This window comes from Xiphophorus maculatus, chromosome 1, assembly GCF_002775205.1.
Source record: "Xiphophorus maculatus strain JP 163 A chromosome 1, X_maculatus-5.0-male, whole genome shotgun sequence".
Taxonomy (NCBI): domain Eukaryota; kingdom Metazoa; phylum Chordata; class Actinopteri; order Cyprinodontiformes; family Poeciliidae; genus Xiphophorus; species Xiphophorus maculatus.
The window spans coordinates 3,447,038-3,471,556 of NC_036443.1; the positions used below are offsets into that span (position 1 = coordinate 3,447,038).

The window sequence follows — 24,519 nt, forward strand, 5'->3', positions numbered from 1 at the left end:
CAGACATTGCACATACCCGAGGTCCTTTAGATGGAAGTCTTTATGCTCAGATAAAGAAACGTCGAGGTCCCAGCTCCGGTTCTCTGATCTCAACCAATGGCAGCAGCCCAGCAGGAGGCCCTGCAGAAGACAGACCTGATCATCTGATCCCTCAAGGTTCCGACTCAGGCCTTTCAGCCCACTCCCTCCACTTGAACCAATCATCAGTCCATCCTGACCACCCAGAGGAACTTGTTCGCCCACCACCACCGACCAGACAGGAAAGGGAGGAGCTGGAACGTCTCCTCGGTGGGATTGAGGGAAACAAGGATGGAGAGCGAGAGACCGCCATTTTAGATGATGGCGATTCCTGGCCCCCGGAGAGAACCGGGACATTGAGGCTCAATCGGTCATGTTCTTGCAGGGATGGTTACCGGTCTCAGCGCTGCGCTGAACCGGGGTGTGACCGCACCCTCCTCATGCCAAATGGCTACTGTCTTGATAGAGCGCCCGGCACTAACGGGCACCACGGGGCAACCCCTTCCACCAGTCCAAACCCAGCTGGTCCTCCATCACACATGGATATGTGTCAGCATTACAGCCCACATACCCATCAGTCTCTTCCTCCACCGGATCTAGTGTGGGACCGTCAGAGTGGCCCACCCCACTACTTACACCGCTCCTGTTCGGAGGCGCCCTCATCTCGACATATTTGTCCGTACCAATCACCAGACCTCACCCCTCATTCTCATAATCCGTCACACCATCATCCCGTACCTGCTGCTGGTCGACTTTACTGTCGTGAAGATGTTCCCTTCCATCATCCTCCCCCACCTCTCAGTCACCACCACACCCACTCACACCACCCAAAACCCTCCACCAGTCCAACTTACCATGACATAATGCTGATGGATAACCTACCGCCCTCTAGCTGTCCTTGTAGGGACTGCAGCATTCGGAGAGAAGATTCAGCTGCCTATCACACCCTGAGGCTAGAGCGCGGTGACAGCTTTCATTGGGACAGAGAGGCAGAGCTTCAACAACGAGAGGCAGGACTCAGGAGGACGAGGGAGACGGAATTAACCAGAGGGCCAGAACTTCACTGGGAGAGGGATCCTGGGCTCAGACGAGGCAGAGAGCTGTCACTCCACTGGGAGCGGGACAGGGAGGCGGAACTGCAGTGGGAAAGAGACAGAGAAGCAGAATACTGGCACAGACGGGCCACTGTAGCCTCCTACGGCCCACAGGGACACGATCTGCCAGCCTTCAGCTTTGACCCTTTACCGTCAGGTCACCCGGCTTATCCAGAGGCGTCAAGGTCCCACGCTCATTCTCACCTGGATCTGAAGTACAGCAGCAGCAGCAGTGGGTACCAAACACCACGTCAGGTGTGCCCCTGCTCACCGTATCAGCCCTCGCCATCTGAAAGCAGAGGCTATGCCTCGGGCTACCAGTCAGAGTCCACATCTCCTCTGCCACCTCCTTCCTCCATGGTGGGAACTTGCAGCCACAGCAACGGGCCAGCAGACCATATGCCTAACCACCACCACCATGCGGATTCACAACAATCATACAGCTCTGATTCACACACTGGTGAGTCACAGTAAACACACACTCTCAGTCGTATGTTACTACTTAACAGGAATGCTGAGGGAATAAGTCATCCCTAATCAACAACAGCATGCATTGAAAGGTTTACTTGAAATGCCAGAATTCTTTTGCATTACTCAAACTGCTTCTTGTTGGCTGTGGAGTTCATGTTCAAAAGTGTCCTCTGGCCACACAGTAACTGTGTTGATACTGTTTATTGAGATAACAATTTAACATGTTCTACTCTTCCCATCTTGTCTCAGATGGCCTTCGTAGCTCCGGTGAGAGCGTGGGTTGGAGGGATCACATTACCCAGGGGTCTTTCAGGAGGGTCCACAGAGATGCTCATGTGGCCTGCTCCACACCATCCGACATGTCCGGACCATCGACACCAGTCCACACCAGCAGTCCACTACGCACACAGGAGAGGTACTTCATATCAGCTCTTTGAATTTGAAGATGAAATCATTTGAAACACTAGTTTTTCATTTTCTTTTGTCAGATTAGCCCAGTCAGTCCAGAGAAACCCCGGCAAGTTTTGATTTTCCTTCCACTTCAAAAAGATACACTGTTTTTTAATGAAGAATCCAATAAAATACATTGAAGTTTATGATTGTACATGACAAAATATTAAAATGTTTCAGAAATAAAACTTTTGCTCAACACTGTAGGCATGTTTCTTATTTCAGGTGTTTGTTGCTTTTGTTCCACTGCAAACTGGTCCTAATTAATCCTATTAAATTAACCAAAGTTTTGTTGGATCACTCTCCCTTACGTCGATATTTTTAATAACTGTGCCCACAGTCAGCTTTTTTGTGTTTCTCATTGTGTCTGTCTTTTAAAGTCCCAGTCCCGGAGGCAGAGATTATGAGATCCGGACCACAGATATCATCAGCAGTGACAACGAGGGTTCCCCATCACAAGACGGACACTTTAGTAATGCTAACGTCATTCAGGAATCATCAGCACACCCAAAAACAAGCACCAAACAGGAGGAACCTTTATCACCCACCAAACCAGATTCCCCATGGATAGATCCCCCCAAAGCCACAGCGCCGCACCAAAACTGCACCATAGATGCAGCCTCTGCTTCTCCTTTTGACTCTGTGACACCGACCACAACAAACCAGGATAACTGCCAGGTTCCCTCCTCATCAGCACCAAACACACATCCCCACACTCTCCCTCTCAATCCTTCAGAAGCTGCTGCTGTCCCTTCCACCGTGGTCCAGACAGTAACCCCATCTCAGACCCAAACCCAAGCCAATGGACTGAGTTCAGCACATGTGAATGGATCGTCACCAACAAAATCTCACCCAGAGGGCCCCAAATCCCCCACTTCCAACCCCACATTGGCCCCTGCGTCATCCCCATCCTCACCACCTGGGACCAGCAGCATGGACGGCTCTCCGGTCTCAGAAGTCCCAGTTCCTGGTTTTGCCACCCTGGGTAGGAGGTTAATGTTGAGTGGGTCAGAATCCCACCACCCTAACTACCTGCAGCACCACGGACCCCCACACCACCACTACGCCATCCTGGACCACAGTGCTCCTCTAGACGCTAGCAAGAGAAATGGCTATTTTGGTCCTGCCCCGCACCTCCACCCGGCCTCCTACTCCAACTACTCCACCATCTCCATCCCTCTCCCCCACCCACAACCACCTCTGCCAGAGAAGCGACATCACCCTGCCCAGCCAGGCTCCCCCAGTGAGGGGGTGAGGCCAAATGTGGGCCAGGCGCCTACCTCTGCCCAGCATCAGCACCACGTCACATTTTCTCCCACAGTGGGGGAAATTGCACCACCTGCAGGACACAACGAAGAAGTGGAGGGTGAGACCGCAAACCGAGTCAGTGTGAAGTTCGTCCAAGACAGTTCAAGGTTCTGGTACAAACCAGGCATCTCTAGAGAGCAAGGTAAGGTCACCAACTAAACCACCATTGTTGTTTGAAAGAATCAAAGCTTTTGAAACAAAGGATCAGTTTGAAACACTTGGTTGTTTGGCTGTAGCCATCGCTGCTCTGAAGGAGAGAGAGCCAGGAACTTTCCTGATCAGGGACAGCAACTCCTTCCAGGGAGCCTACGGATTGGCTCTGAAGGTGGCCACGCCTCCGCCCAACGCAAGCCTCAACAGCAAAGGTACAAAGGATTCTCTTTATCTCTCCATTTTCCATAATCTATCCTCATAAGTCCACCTTGCCTTGCTGAGATTTCTAAAATGAGGAGATCATGACATTTTTGGCAGTAATAACCTGTTTTTCACAGCAAGCGACCCCCTGGAACAGCTGGTGAGACACTTCCTGATAGAAACAGGCCCTCGGGGAGTGAAGATCAAAGGGTGTCAGAATGAGCCACACTTTGGTATGTTTTCCCCTCCACTTTCAGAGAACATTCATGTTAATGATTCAAGGAGAACATCTTTGGTGCATGGGGCCTCATTAGTTTTATTACACCTGACATTAAGCTGACACTAGCTGAGGAGGCTGGAATGAATGTTCTCCATCGCTCTGTGCTTTAAATTAAACATGTGATTGTGTTATGGATGAACACTGTTTCTTAATGTTGTCTTTCTAGAAAACTTATTTTTCTGTCATTATTTTATCAACAGGGAGCCTCTCTGCACTAGTCTATCAGCACTCTATCACACCCAATTCTCTGCCCTGCGCTCTTAAAATCCCAGAGAAAGGTTGGTCCAACCCTGTGCTTCAATCTTTACACTGTGCAAAGGACAGTGTTTTTCGTCAGATTCTTCATGTTGAACATGTTTGCTCACTTCCTGTAGTATTTTCTCTTAGTGTACATGATGTTTCCTTCCATTCTCTCAGATCTTGTAGGAGAAGTGCAGGAGGTTCAACCAGTCACCAGCATCAGCACAGCGGCAGACCTGCTGAAACAAGGAGCAGGTGAGTTCTTCATCCTGCCTTCAGCGTGGCTTTTGAAACCCAGGCAGTGTATTATTATCATAGTGTCAGTGAAAAACTGTCTGTATCTGTGCAGAATCTGTGCGCTACAGCCAGTTAAATTCCTCATGAAAGTAACTAGGTATTCATTGTGCATGTAGTTTACTTACTAGAAATGACATTACCAAATCAGAAGATGGCAGTATTGCTGCAGCAATTCACAGTTTTACCATATTAAACTTCCTGCTATAAATCTGAGGCCTTAAAAGTTTGAGGACCTTTTTAGGAAACGCTCAGAGAATAAATGACGGATCAAATCCAGTTAAAATATCATTGTGTTATTTAGAGGTCAAAATTAGATCAAGAGGATTTGTTTGTTTCTAATGAGGTAAAAAAAAAAAAAAACCTTGATATGTCATTCTGGACAAGTGAAATATCTAAATCTGGTCTACATGTTATTTTTCAGTTGTTTCAAACTGAATTGACCATTATAAGGATCTTATGAACAAGGAACATGTTTTTCACATTATTTTGCAACATCAACCTCAATGTTTTATTAGGATTTTTATGAGACAGACCAATGCAAAGTAGTGCATGATAGCAAAGTGAAAGGAAAAAGATCAGTGTTCTAAAAATATTTTCAAAAATAATTCTAAAATCTGACATTGGATGGAGAATTTGTTCACACAACTTGATGCTCAATTCAGACTTTTTTCCCTGCATGGTCGTTCGTGCTACTAATGAAATGCGACTGCAATCAGACGTCTGTGTGAATGGTTTATGACCCAAAGGGCCCCGTACGCACAGAAGAAGAATGTAGATTTCCACATATCAGGTCATTGTTTATAGAAGTAATAATTGACGGAGCCGTTTATGGATCAATTTTAAAGTTTATTCAATAATGGGAGCCGATAGTATCGTCACAATATCAGAAGACGAAGGAAGAAAATAGAAAGGAAGCAGTGACCTTTAGTGGAACGTTGACTGCAACTTCTGTAGAGAAGTCTGTTTGGATGTGTTGTCGTGAGACTGTAATGTTGTGTTCTTCACTGACAGACACCTTTCATAATGAAAAATTTCAGCCATTGTTTACGGCTTCTTCAGGTACAGAATTATGACACATGTCTCAGATAAAAATCTGATAAAATCCAATATGACTGTTCAAACTGCAGACACTTTGAAAGCTATCAGGTATCACAACATATGGAAAATGCCACAGACTGGACACAGACTGGACTTTCTGGAGGGGTGAAAAGATCAGAAATGGGCTGTTCTGATACAAGTCGCATTTGCCTGCTGTGTGAACGTGGTAAATGTTCAAATATTTTCACAGCGGAACTAGCGTTCATATTTATGTCTTAGGTTATGTCTTGGATTAATCTAAGACATCAATCAGTCTACACTACAACTGTAGCTCTAGTTGGAAGGTTACAGACGTTGTCCTGCTAGAAGAGTCTCAAGTCTTTGACGTTCACTCATTTGCCCAACTGACCAGCTTCCCCCAACTTGCTAACACGAATGAAAAAAGGAAAAAAAAATACTCTATTTATAAAACTACTTTTGTATCGATACAGTGACTTTTTCATGTCCCTGTATGGATCTATGGCAATGCGTCTGTTTTTATGAACCATATCCCAGCCCAGGTTTGACGGATGCAGTGGAAAGACGTTTTATGAGTTCTTTGTGTCTTCCACAGCCTGCAACGTTCTCTACCTGAACTCCGTGGAAACCGAGTCGCTGACCGGCCCCCAAGCGATCGCCAAAGCAACGGACGCCACACTGGGCCGGAACCCTCGACCGTCTGCCACCGTGGTCCAGTTCAAGGTGACATCGCAGGGCATCACGCTGACCGACAGCCAGCGGAGGTAAAGGCCGCCGACTCCCGCTGAAAAAAAATCTTGAATAAATTTCCCGCTTTCAACGTGTGCTTTTTTTTTTTTTTCCTTCCCCAGAGTTTTCTTCAGGAGACATTACCCTGTTAACAGTGTCACCTTCAGCAGCGTCGACCCAAAGGACAGGAGGTGGGAAATTCAAACAGAAAGAGAGTTAGAGTGAGGGGTGGGATTGACATTTCTAACCTAAGAGGAAATCTGTAGCTTTCCTGCATCATGTGGCATCATTTTAATGCATGGAAGTCGTTTTTTCTTTTGGCTCTTTCGCCAGTTAGCATGAACATCAGGTTGATTTGTTTTTAATAGGCATGCTGGCTGCAGCAACTGCATCAGCTTGTTGAGCAGCTCTGCCTCTTTTTCAGTGCATGTCTGAGTCCACTTTCTGTCTCTGTCTCTCTCTGGACTCCAGGTGGACTAACTCCGACAACACAACGGTTCAGTAAGTGCTCTGCTGTCAGTCTGTAGGAGCTCTGAGGAAGCAGAAACGAGTGCTCTTAAAGCCTCTGCATGGCGTCAGGCAGCATGGAAGCCTTGGAAGGGGGAGGGAAGAAATCTGTCAGTGGACCAGATTTAATTACGGAATCAAGGCTAATGTGACCCATTAGCTGCATTCTCATTACAAATATGCACAAAACATTGTCAAAATTCCACTAATATCAAAAGAAAGGAAAAAAAAGCAAATACAGCGTTTCCATTAACTATGAAACAAAATTAAAAATCACAAGTGAATAAGTTTGTTCATGCGACAAGTCGTTAAAAAACCAGCTGCGCCATCATCCTCCCACCACTTCCTGTCTTCTGCTCCTCCAGTGGGAACATCCGCTGACTGGTGTGATGTGAAGAGTTGCCAAAGCAATTTTGCTAAAGAAAACAAATTTTATAACACAAACCACCTCATCCTAGTATCAAAACATTTTTCCGAAATTGGGCTCAGATTAGTGTCCATTAAGCAAATTTGTTTAAAAAATGTCAATTTGTGCAGAAATATTGTCAATGGAAACGTAGCTAGTTTTAAATAGAGCTGACTCTGTTTTAATTAACAGCAGGTCCTTAAGCTCCTCCTACTCATTAGACAAAATATTTGCCTCTTTAGAATTAAATTTTTTTTCCCCTCCCATACTTCCTGTTTCGTTTCCCCTGCAGGGTGTTTGGTTTTGTTGCCAGGAAACCAGGCAGCACAGCGGAGAACCTGTGCCACCTTTTCGCGGAGCTGGACCCCGAGCAGCCCGCTTCTGCCATCGTCAACTTCATCAACAAGGTCATGTTAGCGCAGCGCAGATGAAGAAACCCGGAGTCCATCGATCAGACCGGCAGACCGTTCAGTGTTTGTTTGTTTTTCCAATCACAACTCCTCCTGAATGAGGAAGCTTCTCGACAGAGCAGAGCAAGCGTCCATCAGGGGCCGTTACCAAGAGGCAAGATGGAGGATTAATAGATATCGAAATCTGATCATCTCCATCTGTGTGGATCTACTGAAGATGGAATGACCTGTGATGTGCCAACTATTGGCTGGAGGGAAAAAACATTTTTTTTAAAATAGAAATCAGATATCTCATCTATTTTTCTTTGTTTAAATGTTTCTATTGCATCAGCTGAAACTATTTTTCAGGTAAAAGTTTTATTACCTAATGTCTGTTCTTTCCCCTTGATTCAATAACTCCACTGAGCTCCTTTGCTTTTTATTGTCAGCAAATAAAAATAAAAATAAATGTAACTATGGTAACGGGATTGTCCTGATCAGGATTTTTCAGTCCCCCAATGCGAATGTCAATAAAAAGTCCCCACCCGATATGTGATTAAAAATCAATGTCATGTATATGATGTGAGATAATATTACATATGTTAGTGCTATCATTAAGCCTGCAGCTAACAATTATTTTATTAAGTGATTATTTTATTGATTACTCCAACGATTCATCAGTAAATTTGTAAGGCTACAGATTTTTCACTTAACTACTTGAGCCTTTTTATGCATTACAAATATATTAAAAGATGCAAATAAATATTGCAATTCATTTCTTTAAAAAAAGAAAACACTTTATGGCCCAAAAATGCTTAATATAGCATTCATTTTGTGAATTTGACAGACAAAATTGTTTTTTGCATTTTAATCCAGTTTTGGTTTAATCACTGCTCTGAATGTAAAGTCCTATTAACAATCAATTACTAACTTAGTTTATTACTTCACTAAGGATTCATCACAATTAATCTGAATAATCATTTCAGCCAAAGTTGTGATTGTGTTCACTATCATTCCAAATTCTGCTGACTAATCGGTTTTAATGGACAGGGATGGATATTCTTCTCCAGGTCAGTCTGAATGACCAGCTCCAATTCCTTTATTTACCTTAATCTCATTTCTGTGTAATGTGTTAACATCACCAATATGTCCTGATAAAACATAAACTGTGAGATAACATGTTACTTGTGAAGCTCACTCATCAATAGTGAAGTACTTTCAGATCTTGTATGACTGATTAACCAATCTTGCCTTTTGATAAACAGCCGTGATTAAATGACAACGCGATGTGCCATACTGACGCCTTCAACACACACAGAAATGAACAAACAGCTCTTGTGAGTTTTGAACATTAGAAACATAACTGCCTTAAATGACAGCAGATTTGTATATTTTGTACCAGTCTAAAAAAAAAAAAATCTTATTTTTCTGTTTAAGAGTAACCAAAGTGATGTAATTAACTTCCTGTATGTAGAGACGTTAAGTATTCTAATGTACGTAAAGCACATCCACATCGGCACCTTTCACCTGCATTTACCACATTTATAATCAGAGCCGACAATCATGTTTGGGTTAAACTCAGATTTGTCCGATCACTCAGAGGGAGCCGGGGAAGGCAAAACCCGAACGTGAGTTGTTTGTTCTGTTTTGTTTTTTTTATCTTGTGATGAGAGAGTTGTGCGCGTGCTGAAGGTGGACGTGGGCTGAGGTGGTGAAAACTCGTCCGATAAAAGGTTTAGTCAAGTCTGGTTTTTCCCAAAGGAGTGCATGTGAATCAGGGGTGAAGCTCAGCTGTCAAACGGCTCTTCTAGAGGGCAGCGTGGTGGGAAAATGTTTGCAGCTGTTGTTTGAACAAAATGAAAACATAAATGACACCAATGTTAAGAGTTTTAAACACACACACACACACACGAGTGGCCAAAAGATGAAGCACTCTTGTATTAAGCTTTTTATCAAGTTATATTTTTGTACTTATTCCTTCTTGTATTTTTTGTTATGCATTCATTTAGTGTTGTCTTAGTTGGTAGAAAAAAAACACTACTTGTATTACAACAATAATATATTGTGGTTATGATGTTATCATGTAGTAATATATTTTCACATGCAGCTATGGGGCAGGGGGAAGAAGAAGAAAAAAGGAAAGTTTGTTCATTTGGAAAGATGGGAGCCTATTTTGTATGCAAGCCAATAAAGAATCAAAGTGAAAACTGTGTGTTTCTTGGAAAGTGAGTTATTAGTTGGATAATCAGTGAGAATGCATTACTCCATTCTCATTCTTACTCATTTCTGCTTCTGCTAATTTATATTATTTGCTATGTTTTACTTCTCAGCTTGTTCAGACATTTCAGGTTCTTAAGTTCTGCTTTTTCTGCAGCATCATTCTGCAGATAAACATTCTCACGGCTGTTACGCTGGGAACAGCAATTTCTCTAGTTATAACAAACATTAAGTTTAGTCTCAGAAATTACTTTAAATAAATTACTTTGTTTCCTCTGTAACAAAATAAGCAACTTTTTCACCTTCTATCAAACTTGAGAGGATTTTATTAGCATTTGTGTGACAGATCAACAGAAAGTAGCACATCATTGTGAAGTGATAGAAAGTCATTGGAAACAAAAAGTATCTGAAAATCATTTTACGTTGGTCGGTCACATAATACACTTTGGAATTTGCAGGTGTATGTTGACGAAATGAGAAACGGGATGAAGGGAATTCTGTCTTGACAAGTCTTCCCTGTTTGCCGTTTCGTGTCGGGGTGTGGGACACGGGGGGAACCATTTGGTCAACAATAGATGCTGAAGTTGTGCAGTATGTACTTGTTTCATACAAACATGCTTTCTCGCAGTTTCCTAGTGAAGTAAAGAGAGTAGTGAGAAAGTGGGCTTGTGTGTGTCGGGGTGTGCATGTATGTGTTTGTGTGGTGAAATATGGTTCATAGCTGCAAGGAAACATATAGAAATGGACTTTTTTTTTTATCTTTTTTTGCACTTTAACTTGACTGCCGGGTCAAATTGACCCAAACAGTATCTATGTAAAAGGTTGACCTAGGGGTTTGTAAAAATGTGTAAAATGAATAAATATTCAATTTATATGTAGAGTGCACCTATTAAGACAAATAGAAAAAGTTTCATTAAAAAAAAAAAACACTTAGAACTATTTTTAAAAAATTTCAACTTTAAAACAGGTCAATTTGACCTGCCACATCACAGGAGGGTTAAGTTTATCAAGTGTTATGAATACAGTAACATTTTAAATACTTCTACTTTGTGTGGTCTGCGTTTCCGATGTTGATCTTCATCGTCTTAAATTTTGTAATTTCTTCAGACCGGACAAAAAACTTTCCAAATGCTGCCTGATGATTCATGACGTGTCACTGGTTTGGAAAACTAACAGATTCTAACGAGGGCTTAAGGTCTACGGAGCATCCCGACCACATTTCCAATATTTTTACTTTACCACCTTAAGTGGTGCTCCAGCATGCAAGAAAAAATACAATATGTCTAAAAAAATTAAAGACAATTATTTATCTTATTTATTCACAATCCCCTTCAATCTTTTTACATTGTAACCCAAAGTGGATATTTTGTCCCTTAATAAATTTCCCAGAATTTAGAAATAGACAAATGCCCCTTTAAAAAAAAGAGGTCTAATACTTTTACATTTGATGTGAAAATCATCTTTGAGTCAATAAAATTGGTGTGCAAAGACTTACTGAGATCAAAGTAATAATTAAAAAACAAAACAATCCAGTTAGCATTTCTATGCCTTTTAAACACATTTAAATGCAAGAACAACAAAATTGCAAAAACAGCATTACTGCCTGGTACCGAAAGCAGAAACAACAATTACCCCTTTTTCTTTTTTTTGTATTTCCTTCCTGAAAAGAGAAGTCGGCAGGATTCAGTGAGAACGATGTGAAGTGGCAGAAGTTCATATCAGCAGAAACAGTTCAAGTTTTTGTCTGAGAACGTCGGCCATTTTCCCCACAAGATAAAGAGCTTTGTGTGACTTTTAATAGAGAACGCTGTCTGGTAGTGAGTCAGCGAGTTATTCACTCCGTTGTCAGCAGCATGTGAACCACTGTGTCTGTGGACAAACAAATCCCCTTCCTGCACTTCTAGATATTTATGTGAAAATGGAGAAAGAGAAAAATAAATATTCCTGAAAAAGGCCAAAAAAATCAAACTCACTTCATCAAAAATTAAAGTTCAACTTGGCAACGCTCAGCAACCAAAACATTTCGTTTGAAGGTTGTTGTTTTTTTTTTGTTTGTTTTTTTATTTTGTGTGTGTAGCGGATTTCTAATCCAAAAAATCTATCTTGTTGCTTCCTTCCTGAAGGGGGCGTGGTTGTGCTACTGGTGAGTCCGGGGGTGGGTGGTGTTGGAGCCACAGTCTATGTAGTGGTAATCCTCCAGGCTGTTCTGGGACGTTCGCACCATGTATGACGTTTTCACCGAGGTCCTGAAAACAGAGGCAAGCTTTTCAATAACGCCGTCAAGAGCAGGAAGTGGCCACAAGATATTTCAACACAGGTCTCCATGGTAACTGTAACATGTAACATGATGCAGCTGCAGAATCGTCATAGAGGTTTAAAAACAAACAAAAAAATAAATTATATGACACCCGCTGCTGACTAAAAATGCATTTCTAAAACTTTACTTACTAAAACTTATGTGCATTTCTAAAACTTTATTTTATTGTCCTTGCAATATTTTTGTATTGGCCATTGACAACTTCTGACTGAGTTCACTTAATCTGCTACAGCAGAGTGTAGAAGTAAAGGTTTGACCTGCAAAGCCAAACGTGCCATAACTCAATCCATTTCTAAACTTATACAGAAGAATCTTTTTTTTATAAAACTGGAGAAGTGGCCATCAAATAAATGTATTTTTATCTCAAATAAATGAATTTAAAAAATATATATACATTTACTATATTTAAATTATTTCACACATATTTTACTTCAGAATTTCCCCCAGAAAACTTGTTAAGTGTGGAGTTTGGGATGCCGGGGCGGTCATCCAGCAGTCCACCGTGTTTTGGAGTTAAAAAAAACGTCTGAAGTTGAAAGGAAATTTGAAAATATTATTAGCTAATTTATGTACATTTTTAGCAACACCTAAGCACCAACTGCAATGTCTTAAAAAACACTAGGATGATACAGTTTTCGAGTCCTTCCCATATCGGCTCAACAGGGCCAAAAGGCCGGAGTCCACCCTGACGACTCTGATGGCTCAAATTAGCATCCCTTCTTCAATTGTAAATGTGGTCGTTGACCGTCGGGCCAGAAGGTAGGAATGTGAATAGTCCATGTTGGGGGTGGGTATCTATGATACCAGCAGGAGATCAGGTCTCCTGTAGGTAGTGCTCTTCAGTTTAGTTTTGAAGCATACATGAAGTGTTTTTGGAGAGATGTGACCTTTTGCAGCTGATCCATGATGTTGTGCTGCATTATCCAGGTCATTTTGCCAAATGTACATAGAGTTTGCAAAACATACAATCTGTTTCAAAAAATATGCAAAGGTTTTTCTAAAAGAAATTAGTAATGTTTCTCTTTGAAATAAAGCTAAGAGGGTATAACATGACAGTTTAGAAATAAACTAACCAAATTAATTGTGTTGATCCACCTCAAAAAAATCATGCAAAAAGTGTAAGCAAAAGAAATCTGGGAGACTTTGCACATGCAAATTTGCATGCAGCCTTTTGTGCTGTGGAGGATAAATAGGTGACTGCTTCACCTATTTAGTTCACAAGAACTAATGGCATTTATTTCAGTCATAATCTTGCGGGGGGTGACCAAGGTTCCATCACTATGTGACAGCTGGTCAGCAAACCTGGCAAACATGATTGACATGGCAGCACTGAATGCACATGTGCTTTATCAGGCATGCATTGGGGTGCAGGAGAGACGGGTGGACTTCCTGGTTGAGCTTGCAAAAGAGTTCGGTAACTCTCATGTGAGTGAGAAGAAGGCACACAAGGAGAAACTGCTTCGGCAACAACCTTCCACACCCAGCTCAGGCAAAAGGGCGAAGTGTCAGGTCAACCATCGATGCAGGATGCGTGTCCTGAGGCCGAAACATCATCAGTGACCCCTCACACCCCCACCATGGACTGTTCTCCCTGCTGCCCTCTGGAAAGAGGTTCTGCAGCATCCGGTGCAGGCCCACCTGGTTCCGAAACAGCTTTTTCCTACTTGCCATCAGACTTTTATTTTACTCACAACATTGGAACTTCAAACATTATCCTGAGCCGTATGCAACGAAATTTCGTTCTTTATACACCCTGTGCATTGAAAATGACAACAAAGTCAGTCTAAGTCGAAGTCGAAGTCTAAGTCTATTGTGCAACTGTGAGATGCGTTGAGGCCATTACCAGGGTACTGATAAGGTAATGGCCCTATTTACTGAACAAAAGCACCTGCTAGATAAAATCCTTCAGGCCAGTTGGACTATCGAAGCCGATATAGGTATACGTCAAAGTGGACTAACTCTAGCCATTCTAGTGTTAAAAAAAAGGCAAACATTAAAAAGACCTAAAATGAATAAATAAACTATGCTTAACCTGGTGGGGGCGCAAGTAAAGTAATCACTGTAATGGTGATGTAGCTCAGTGGGGCCCAAAGTGGGTCCTGGAGGGCCGGCATCCTGCATGTTCTAGTTCTGTCCCTGGTGGCAGTAACGACCTTCTCAGCAGGTCAATGTTCTTCTTAGGCCTCCTAACGAGCCGCCAAGAGAACTAGAACATGCAGGACGTCGGCCCTCCAGGGCCCACGTTGAGCCACAGGGTGAAGCTAAGGCTCCGTAGAAACAGTGGTTGGTCTTGTGAAGGGTTTGAATGATTTTACCATGAATTTTATTTAAATTACAAATTTAAGTACTTCATTGAGATCTCTGAAATATCCTAAATATCTTGTATTTATCAGCTGGCCTGGTTCTACTCAGTATTTGTGTCTTACTGACAAACAGCCATGAAGCATCAGGATGAGTAGAAAGTAAGACTGAGTGACAACAGTTAATGCTGATAGTTTACTCTGATATCATTATTATTATTATCAGTGTTAATAATGTTACAGCAGAAGAAAAGTAACGCACCATGCCAGATGAAAGGTCCAAACTAATCCTAAGACAGATTTCACTTTAACATCCAAAAGAGATTAACATTTATAAAACACCAACCCAGTGTCTAGTGTCATATTTTAAAGCTGATTTTACTAAAAACAAAAAAAGAGTTAATAAATACAAATCAACTACAACTTACTGCATAAATATGACAATGTTGTGGACCTTGATTCTGGGTATTGTGCAGAAGGCACTGCAAGACACAAAGGAGAGAAAAATGTCACATTAGAGTCATTTTTCAGTCCAAGTTGTATAAACACAGTTTAGGCGCCACTTACTAGACATAAGGTGCATTGCTGCCGATCTCCACACTGACCGTGTAGTTCACCTGTGAAAAAGTTGAGGCATCAAAAACAAAAAACATAATCTGTTTCCAGCCTCTTTTGAGGGTTTTGCTCAAAAATGACACGCCCCAAATTAACTTTATATAACTCAGGAACAACTATGTTTACTTGAATTGCTCTGGTACCAAAGTAAATGTATGACTCTAGTAAAAATGTCATAGGTCTAAAAAATAAAATAAGACTTATTTACATAGCTGTAAAAAAAAACAACAACAATCATTTCTGCATAAAAAGTGCATTTTATGATCTGAAGCCTGAAATAGTAAGAAACTAAATCAATTAATCGCATGATGAGTTAAAGTGAGGTTGGTCATTTCCATGTGGACAAAAATGATCACTGAAGACTGAAGTGGTTAGTTTGCACTACTGGACACTTTTGCCTCTTTTCCCTGTCAAAGCTGAATTAATTGTAGTTTTGGTTATTTTATTTTGGATATTTTAAATGTTAAATGTTCTTTAGAAAACTACTGTGAAGTACTTGTGCCAAAATCCATGCAAAAAAAAACAACAACCCAGAAGCAAACTATTTTTTAGACCGATATTGATTGATAACAATTTTTATGAACGTTTTAAATGACCCATATCTGCACATTTTGACACCAATTTGAAGCTTAAAGTTTGTTTCTCTCCACTCGTGTCAAACCATAGACAGTCGTTCCATTTAATAAGCTGTTCAAATTCAGCTTATTAAAGTACAAATTCAGGACTGTTTGAGATTCAGTTTTGAGATGTGTTTTATGTTTGTCTCGTTTTCAAAACTTTGATTAACATCAAGTAGAAAAAAAAATCCCCAAACCAGGAAACGTGAGGTTTGTGTCGAATCTTTTAGCTACATCTGTACATGATCAGTTTTCAAGCTTTATCCTCATTTCTTTCCAAAAAACCCTGAGAAGGAAAACAGCGAGACGATGTTTGGGCGACCACTGAAACGGACATAAGGACATTTCTTCCAGGGCTGCAGGACGGGGCTGACATCCAGCTTTATTTTACTTTTGTTTAAATATAGTTACCAAAAGATGCAACTGATTTTTAACCTCTGGAGCAAGAACTTTGAAGTGTAGACCTTTTTCTCTTGCGCACATGTCGCAATACGGTTTCTAATAATTGTGCAGAAACGTCAACTGATAAAAATCAAGAAAGACAAACCAGCTTCCTGTTTTAGCAACTGAGCAAGTGACAAATGAGACTCAAGAAGAAAATAGCAAATGCTGAATATTTTTTGGAATATTTTGTTTTCAGCTGATGGTTTTAGTGCTTAATACAGAGGGACGGTGTGTGTATGTGTGTGTGTTTATGCTGATATGGGAACATGAAGGATAGATATGAGAACAGTGTGACTCACTGCTGATGTAAGGAGTTTGTGATCTTTGTTGAGTTCCATAAATCCTGACCAGTCGGATCATTTGGCAGCCAGACCTGCAGCGTATTCTGATAAAGCTTTTTGTTTTCATCCAACACGCCGTGGGTGTGGTGGATACTGACTTCTGTTACGACTGGACTCAACTGAACGCACATTTCTGTATATAAATCCATGTTTTATTTAGGCCATTTTTTCTGTGAATCAGTGCTAAGTGGAATTAAGCAAAGCTTTTGATCATTTCAAACCTAGAATGTGTTTGTGTGAGACAAGGGCGCTTGTTTTCCACACCTGGCTGTGGCTGAGCGGCTGGATGGTGGTGGGGTTGTCCAGCTGCCGGGTTCCCACCACCGTCTTCATGTAGAGGATCTGGCAGCTCACGCTCTGCACCAGCACAGTGAAGAAGTTTGGGTTGCTGAAGTTCAGCGTGCTCTGGAAAGGAAAAAAACAATCCGTACGGTTTGAAAGGCCGGCTGGAAAAATAAACTAAAATAATATCAGCAGCAGCTAATATTATTAGAGACAGACTTTTATGGAAACCATAATTGGACCATATTAAACCACGACTAGGTCAAGTGAGGAAGGACTTACTAGAGGAAAATAGTTAGCTAAATTCAGGAACAATAGATACGTTTCCCCTTGATAGAAAGCAACAATCGGAATCTCGTAGATCTGAATTTACAAACTGGAATTCATGAATTTGAATTTACATACTGGGATTAGTAAATCTGAATTATTAATTGGAATTGGAAATTTTGATTTTACAAAATATAATAAGTTATTTGAACATACAAATTGGAATTCAGAAATTGGAATTTTTAAATTAGAATTTGGAAGTTGGAATTTATGAACTAGATTTGGCAATTTTGAATTTATGAAATGGAATAAAGACTCAGTGGAATTTGTAAACTGGAGGAAATGACCACAGAAACCTCTGAAGACGACAATGAGCTCAACTTCCTTCTTCATGAAATGCAAACAAACATGGAGTCAGATTGTAGCGGTTGTAGGATTTTCTCATTTGTTGTTGGTAAAAGATCACGAGTGGTGTGAATCCACCCCAAGTCCACTGGGTCGGCCAAGTTCTTTCAAGAATGCAGCTTCTGAATTTTGACAGATCCATTTTATGTTCTGACTTTTTCGCAGATGTCCTAGCGCAAATCTGGAAAATACATTTCTTTGTCCAATTAGAAATCTAGGTTGTTTTAGCAACTGTTGAGGTTTTTGCTGCTACAACCAATTGAAGTTAATATGACACATTTTTCTCCATTTTAAGCATTCAGACACCAAAAGACTATGATCAGAGATGGTTGCACAGAACTTCAAGTGGCTGGGAGTTTTTAGATACAAACTGTAAAAGGCCTGACTAGTGAATTAGACCAGCAGCAGCCATGTTGACCTGGCCGACTTAAAGTCTGAACTGTGGCTTCAGGTTTTCTTGTTGGGAATTTGGACAAATCAAACTTTCAAATAGAGTGCACCATACCACTATCTAGGAAAGGCTTCTTTTCTTAGTAATCCTAGAAAAGCATTATGTATATTGCCTAAACTCCTCTGTAATAATTTTGCTTTAGTATTTTTGTTGTGATCTTTTTTTTTTTTTTTTCAAATTACAGGATATCTGAAATCTGCCTAAAGCATCAAAAGACAGACGGACCGATTAAAACTATGTTTTATGCCATGCAGAGGTGGGAATGCCCTTCCTATATTAAACTTTTTTAAAAGAAATTTGAATGTGTCTAAGGCGGAACCAGCAGGTCAAAGTTCATGAAAACATCTGCCACATAATTCTGATCGCTGCAACTCTTGACAGGAACTTTTTGTTTGTTTTTTTCTTTAGATAAACAAGAAGTAGCAAATACATTCTCAGATCAGAACATGTTGCAATCATAATGACAGCAGACTTGTTTTTTTTTATCACATTATCAACGTAGAACAGATGGGGAACATAACTATAACAGCAAAGGAGAACACCTGTTGGTCAGAGCTGCCAACTACTTTACCTTTGCTTATTGCAAAATGTGATAATTAGACTATTTAGAGATTGAGAAGCCTAAATGACAGTAATGTTTCAGGATATATATGTGAAATTACTGTGGAAATGAGAAGAAACCTACCGTCATGTTCATCAGGACTTTCTTGTCGGTGTGATCGAAGTGTACGGTCACTGAGCGGATCCCGGCGTCCACCACCACCACCGAGCGAGGGAAGAGGAAGAAGGCGACCAGCATGGAGGCCAGGAGGCAGACCACCACCGACAGGACAACGTACAGCTTCCTACACACACACACACACACACACACACACACACACACGAACAAACACAACCTGCTTTCAAATCCCACAAATATGAATGTCACTGACAATAAACTGGATTTGCATTGTTCTTAATCAACATTACATGTGTTGCAGGTACAATTATTATTTTTAAAAATATGTGGGGTTTTTTATTTTTCATTACTAAAAATTCTTCAAAATTATTTAAACATGGTAAACAAATGTAGTTGCATAATATATTTTGTCTTTTAACGTCATAATCCACTGAATTATGCTTTTCTTTGTTTTTTTTATCTAATTTTGCGGAAGTTGGCTATTTTTTGTCTTACTCTTAAAAAGAAAAAACAACATTGAGTAAAACCTTCTCAATTATAGCGAGGAGAAATACTGGATACTGGTCAGTAATCAGAGTGTTTTCTTGTTTATGCGTCTCTCTTCAGGGTAAATAATGTTGAAGGAATTAAATGAAAATGAAACACAGTAAATAGAGAGTTAAAGTCGTGGTTACTCACGTCCTTTGTGGCTGCAGCCTTTGGTCGCTGTAGGGGATCAGCGCTACCAGCTCGTTCACTTGTTCTATTAAGATAAAAAAAAAAAAAAGTTAAACTACATAGCGAGACAATTCTGGAGGGGAAAAAAGCTAAGCACGTCAAATAAAATAAAATAAAGTCACCGTGTATGAAAAAACAAACCCGTGTAAAATGTAACATCACGGCTCCTACTCGCCTGAAGGGATTCTCCCGGTGCCCTGACATGTCGGGCAGGTTATGCTGTCCCTGCCGGTGAACTCCACGTACGGAAACTTGGCGATATCCTCTCGCCTGTCCAGCCCGTCCAGAGAGTCGTTATCGGGCTCTCTGTGTCTTTCTAGCCGGCCCTCTGGCTTTGTCTCCGGGAGAAGCGGCAGGCTGCTGCCGCTCCGAGACCAGCGCGTCCCCATGACGGAGGTGGGAGAGGAGCAGAGAGGTTGTCTTTCCACACTACAGACCGGTTCCAGCCATTCTGTCCCCGAAGGTTAGCGCCGAGTACCGGGGGAAGCAGAGCAGTTGGTGTTCAGAGGGACCTCGTTTATCCAGAGCGTCAGTCAGTATGTCCTACTGTGGCGTGCTTCAGCTAATTTTCAAACTTCGATTTTAAATATCTGTAAGTTAGTAAAACAAGTTTAGTTAACTTTGTTTAACGATAACATTTCAGTTGAAAGCTACCTTCACACAGCCATGTTTCCTGTGCGCCGCTCCTCATCGTGTGTCATTTGAAACTTCTGTGTCAGATACTGGCTTGTTGCATTCAGGTTCCTGCCGTACTGTGGGATTTTCTATTAACAACGAGTTGCTTGTTTTATTCACCATACAAAAGTTATAACTAGTTCAGTGTCAACTGATCGACATTCAAAATGTCCAGTTCTTAAGAATCACCTTTTATTTTTTACAGTAAAAAGTTATTGAATGATCAAGTTTATATATATATATAATTATTTTTTTATTCTGAGATATCTTTATTGCTGATATACATGTAGACTACATATGCACTTTAAGGCAACATTTTATTGATAATTGGTCTGCTCTCTACGTCCTTCTAGTGTTTAGTTTTGCCATTCACGGTGAATATGTCAAATTTGAAACAGAAAATGAAAAAGAAAAACATATTGTCCTGTGAAATACATTATTCGTAGTTTCCAAAATATCTTGCTCTAGTAACTGAATGAGGTTGTTTTTACTTCAGTTAGGATGCTAGTTGTATTTTACTGATCTGTCAACATGGATCAGTAAAACACAGCTAAGTCCAAAATTATTCATAAACCCTGACAGGCCAAGAATGTTGATTCTGATAACAGGGTTTCCCCCAGAAAGCTTGCCGAGCCCGGTGGTCGGGGCGCCGAGGCGGTCCACCTGCGGTCAGCTGTGTTTATGTATTAAAAGATGCTAAGTTGACAGGAACTGTAAAATATTATTGGTTAGTTGTATGTTATGGGAAAACATCGCCAGTGAAACGCTATTTAAATCCACAACTATCAAGTCTTAAAACAACAAATCCAAAAAATACAATTAAAATGAATATCAATTATTTGCACTTCTGTTTAATCCAAATTATGTCAGCAGCTCTAGAAGGGCCCCATAAATGCTAATATTTTAACACAGACATATAAATGTGACATTTATTTATTGTGAATCTGATTTAATGGTTTTGGCATACATAATTTTTTTTAAAATTATTGTTCAACATTTAAATGCAAGATTTTAAGGAACTGGCCAGTTTAAAGAACAATCATCATAGTCAGATTGTTTTGTTACCACAGCAACAATCTGTTGCTGTGAGTTTAATCTTCCTAGATTAAACTCACAGATTAAAGAGAGTTTGAGCTCTGTTTGTTCACAAGTTTATCTCAGTAAAATACAATTATCACTGATTGCGTTTTAGGTTGGCCAGTTAAACATGGTGCTGATGTTCTTACCAGGAAGAGTGGCCCGTAATTGACTTAGGGACTATTTAATTGAAATTGAGCGCTCGTTATCTGTTTTTTCCATTTTTGATTTGTGCACTTTTTCCATTTTTCATTTCAAACGAAAAAAAAAAACTTCCTGAAAATACACGGACCAGTTCATTATCCAATTTCTTGTTTTGGTTTAATAAACAAAAAGACGGGTCTGCTCTTGTTTTTTCATTTTTTGTTTCAAACAAACTGCCGGAACACACACGGACCCTGCCAAATATATTGTCTACTTTAACTCTCATATAAATTTTTTATTTCCTGTTAGCTTTTTCTTGCCAAAAAAAACACACATTTTGTTGGTGATTGATTTGTAAAAGTAATAAAAGTAAAAGTAATAAAAACGAGTTCTATCTGATGAAACGGTCAGGACCCGGGCTGATCCACACCAAGATGCGAGCATAAAACTGTTCAAATCAAGTTTATGATATTACTGGTTGCAGTAAAAGCACTCAAATAAAGGTGGAAAGAAAAGATTTGAGAAGTACACCTTAAAAACTTTAATTATAGCCTTTTGCCATGATCATAATCCTTTTTTTTTAAATAAATGGACATTCATTTCAAATCAAAGGCTAAAAAATTATAAACTTATTTCATTTCCAAATGAAATAGAATTGAACTCTTCTGTCATGTTATGTTCTCTGTATATTTGCATATATTTTTTATGCACCACCACAATCACACACCCACACTTGCGTCCACTGTATATATTTTTATGAAACTGTCCCTTCATTTCATCCGTGTGTCCAAACACTACGACAGGGCCTCATAGATATGTCCTCCAAGCTTCCTTCTCAGCTCGTCGTTTTCTCTCTGCAGCACTTTATTCTGAGAAAGAAACAAAGATGCAAACTTGAAAAAAAAAATTGCATATCCTGTGTGAATTCTGTAAGCTGAATGTTTTTGGTGAAAACTGCAGAAGCGTCTAAAGTCAGCTGCAGAAGGCTGGCATAAATGAAAGAAATAGACAGAAGCAGCAGGAGGGGAAAAAAGCATAAATCTGCAAAACATGCATAGAACAACTATTGAAAAGCAGTGAAAACTTTCAGTCAATGTAAAAACTCCAGCTAAGGAGTACTAGAAGCATTGCTTACAAAGACAAACTGTAAAGTCACAGCAGTTTATAAGCAAAAAATGAGCTAAACAGTTAAAGGTAGCTATCATGTGATAGCCTAAGGTAACGTACTTCATTCTATATGCACTCCTGAAAAAGCTAAAACCAGCTACGATATTGATGATAGCATGTAGGCTATGTTGACCTACAGTAACAAACTCCATGCAGTATGAGGAAAAACTCATGTAAAAGCTAATGCTTACAGCATTTACACAACAGTCAGAATCATATAAAACATTGAATTTTTAAGCGAGTGGTTCTGAACTGTAATTCTGTCCAGGCAAAAGAATCAGTTTGGCTTAACCTTGTGTCTGAGTGCCTCCACTACCAGGTCTCTGCCTCCTCTGACGTTCTGCTCCTTTCTTGAAGCTCGGAAAGCGTCGCCGATAGCTGACACCAGGACAGGAGCCTGAAAAGGTTTGAAAATAATTCCATTTGGAAGAATAAACACACACAAAAAAAATCCCTCTGTCCCCACCAAGGTTGTCTAACTTGTTCTTTTCTGTTTACTACGGAGGGAATACTCACAAGCTTCTGGCTCTGGAACAGGTAGCAGTGGTACATGTCAGCCGCAGGATGCTGCGCTATAAAACCAAAGACTTTGGGGGAGTCGCGCAGGACGGCACAGAAGGAGACGGTGGGCAGAGGGCAGGAGTACAGGAGGAACTGAGGGCAGCAAACATGAGGAGAACATTGAAACTAAGGCACTAAATGTACAGTTGAAACCAGAAGTTTACATACACTGAATAAAAGATGCATAGATATTTTTTCCCCCACTGTCTGAAGTTAAATCAGACAAAACTTCTCCATAGGGCCAATAGGGTCTAGCAAATAGCTAGTTTTTTATTGGTCTAATGTGATATTCTAATTTTAGGAGACACTGTTTGTTTTTTTACCAGAAAGCAATAATCACTAAAATTGCCCCCCAAAAAATTAAAGCTTGAAATATTTCACTCAACGCGTTATGAATGAATGACCATTTCACTTTCTGAGATGAATGGTAAGATTTACTGCACTTTTACACAATGTTCTAATTTTTTAGAGCTGTACTAGCAAACTGAAATAAGGTAAGTTGATCAAAAATACAGTGGAATATGATTCTAACATTAAGCTAATTAGCATCTTTGCCTAGCACAGCAGTTCAACATCAATATGAAGTTCCAGCTAACAAACTGAAGCCTCTGAGTTTTACCAACAAAAAAAAAAGTGACTACCAGGCTTTGGGCCATGGCTGTACTGTCATTGGAGTGGCCAATCAGAATGCTTCTTTCACACACCTTGGTTTTGTATTCCAAAATGTCAATCCCACTCATGGACAGGAAGATGAGGACTTTGCTCTTCTTCGCTGCTTTTTCTGAGTTGAATTTTTCAGGCTTCTTGAGAGAGGAATAAATAAAATGTCAACTCACAGGTTGGTTGAAAATTGAAACACATTTGACATATTAGCCTTTAAAAATAGCATTTGCTCAAGTTTAAAAAAAAATTGATTGAAGTTAATGATTCAGACACACACTGTTTGTGGAGATACGATCTGAAACAGTGTGACAGTAATTCCTGACCTTCACACTCTGAACAGCTTCCTCCAGGATCTGCTGTCCAGAGGGCCGGACCACCTCAACCCGGCCAAGAAACTGGTTAGAAACAGAAAGTGGTGTTCAAGAAACAGCCTTTTCTCGAAATTAACCTCATTATCTCAGTTTTATACAGTATTACGTACACCAAACGCTGTAGCTTTTTGTGCTTATTTTTTTAAACACATTAAATAAGAAACTACCTTTACAGTGAAAGAGATATCACTTTCATCCTCTAAAATGTCGCTCATCTTTTGGCTTGTTCCCAAATGAAAATCTGAAACCAGCAGCAAGTACATATGAAAATAAGTACAAGTTTGTCAAACAAAATGAAAAGCTAAAGATTTCATCTTACCTTTGGTGAATTTACTAAAGTGTTCAGGTTTCTTGTTGCTGTCCAGACCGAAGGGTAGAAAGTCTGCTGGAGTTAATGAGTAACAAACATGTCTTCCTTATTGCTCTTCAGCTGATAACTGAGGCTGTTGGGAAGCTTTGCTGACCATTTTAATGATTTTAATGACACTAATAAATTCACAAACCAGTTTTTTATTTAATCAATCTGGGACAGACTGTTCCTAAAGTTTCTCTGGTAATATTATATATATATATATACCATCCATCCATCCATCCATTTTCTGTTCACCCT

At 40.3% G+C, this 24,519-nt stretch overlaps 3 protein-coding genes across 9 annotated transcripts in view; 1 reads left to right on the forward strand and 2 right to left on the reverse strand.

The window, feature by feature from the left end:
* tns2 (tensin 2) overlaps positions 1–9,809 on the forward strand; it is a 68,856-nt gene extending 59,047 nt beyond the window's left edge. For 4 of the 5 annotated variants that reach the window (XM_023349492.1, XM_023349548.1, XM_023349644.1 and 1 more), the window contains exons 18-28: positions 4–1,572; positions 1,833–1,998; positions 2,414–3,483; positions 3,578–3,706; positions 3,833–3,928; positions 4,176–4,253; positions 4,393–4,470; positions 6,164–6,332; positions 6,420–6,488; positions 6,769–6,798; positions 7,503–9,809. In XM_023349492.1, the coding sequence (XP_023205260.1) occupies positions 4–1,572; positions 1,833–1,998; positions 2,414–3,483; positions 3,578–3,706; positions 3,833–3,928; positions 4,176–4,253; positions 4,393–4,470; positions 6,164–6,332; positions 6,420–6,488; positions 6,769–6,798; positions 7,503–7,641 (3,593 nt within the window). In that variant the 3' untranslated portion in view covers positions 7,642–9,809. The remainder of the gene's footprint in view (positions 1–3; positions 1,573–1,832; positions 1,999–2,413; positions 3,484–3,577; positions 3,707–3,832; positions 3,929–4,175; positions 4,254–4,392; positions 4,471–6,163; positions 6,333–6,419; positions 6,489–6,768; positions 6,799–7,502) is intronic. The other variant, XM_023349595.1, reaches the window with a different exon arrangement.
* A 1,299-nt stretch (positions 9,810–11,108) lies between these two features.
* Positions 11,109–21,584, reverse strand: tmem106c (transmembrane protein 106C). 2 transcript variants are annotated; one of them, XM_023341794.1, is made up of 8 exons: positions 19,906–21,584; positions 19,427–19,702; positions 19,213–19,276; positions 18,541–18,700; positions 16,715–16,855; positions 15,001–15,050; positions 14,862–14,915; positions 11,109–12,062 (listed from the first exon to the last, which is right to left on the reverse strand). In XM_023341794.1, exons 1-8 carry the CDS (start codon positions 19,940–19,942, stop codon positions 11,954–11,956), a joined length of 891 nt encoding a protein of 296 aa, XP_023197562.1. In that variant the 5' UTR covers positions 19,943–21,584; the 3' UTR covers positions 11,109–11,953. The 2 variants fall into 2 exon arrangements, with proteins under 2 accessions (XP_023197562.1, XP_014326967.2); XM_014471481.2 differs by lacking the exon at positions 11,109–12,062 and having other exon boundaries at positions 14,858–14,915.
* A 92-nt stretch (positions 21,585–21,676) lies between these two features.
* On the reverse strand, positions 21,677–24,333 carry LOC102219149 (PTB domain-containing engulfment adapter protein 1-like). Of its 2 annotated transcripts, none has more exons than XM_023341808.1 (7): positions 24,229–24,333; positions 24,077–24,150; positions 23,862–23,933; positions 23,580–23,675; positions 22,831–22,968; positions 22,607–22,711; positions 21,677–22,016 (listed from the first exon to the last, which is right to left on the reverse strand). In XM_023341808.1, the coding sequence occupies exons 2-7, from the start codon at positions 24,122–24,124 to the stop codon at positions 21,942–21,944; spliced, it is 534 nt and encodes a 177-aa protein (XP_023197576.1). In that variant the 5' UTR covers positions 24,125–24,150; positions 24,229–24,333; the 3' UTR covers positions 21,677–21,941. The 2 variants fall into 2 exon arrangements, with proteins under 2 accessions (XP_023197576.1, XP_005806259.1); XM_005806202.3 differs by having other exon boundaries at positions 23,580–23,678.
* Positions 24,334–24,519: the final 186 nt, after the last annotated feature.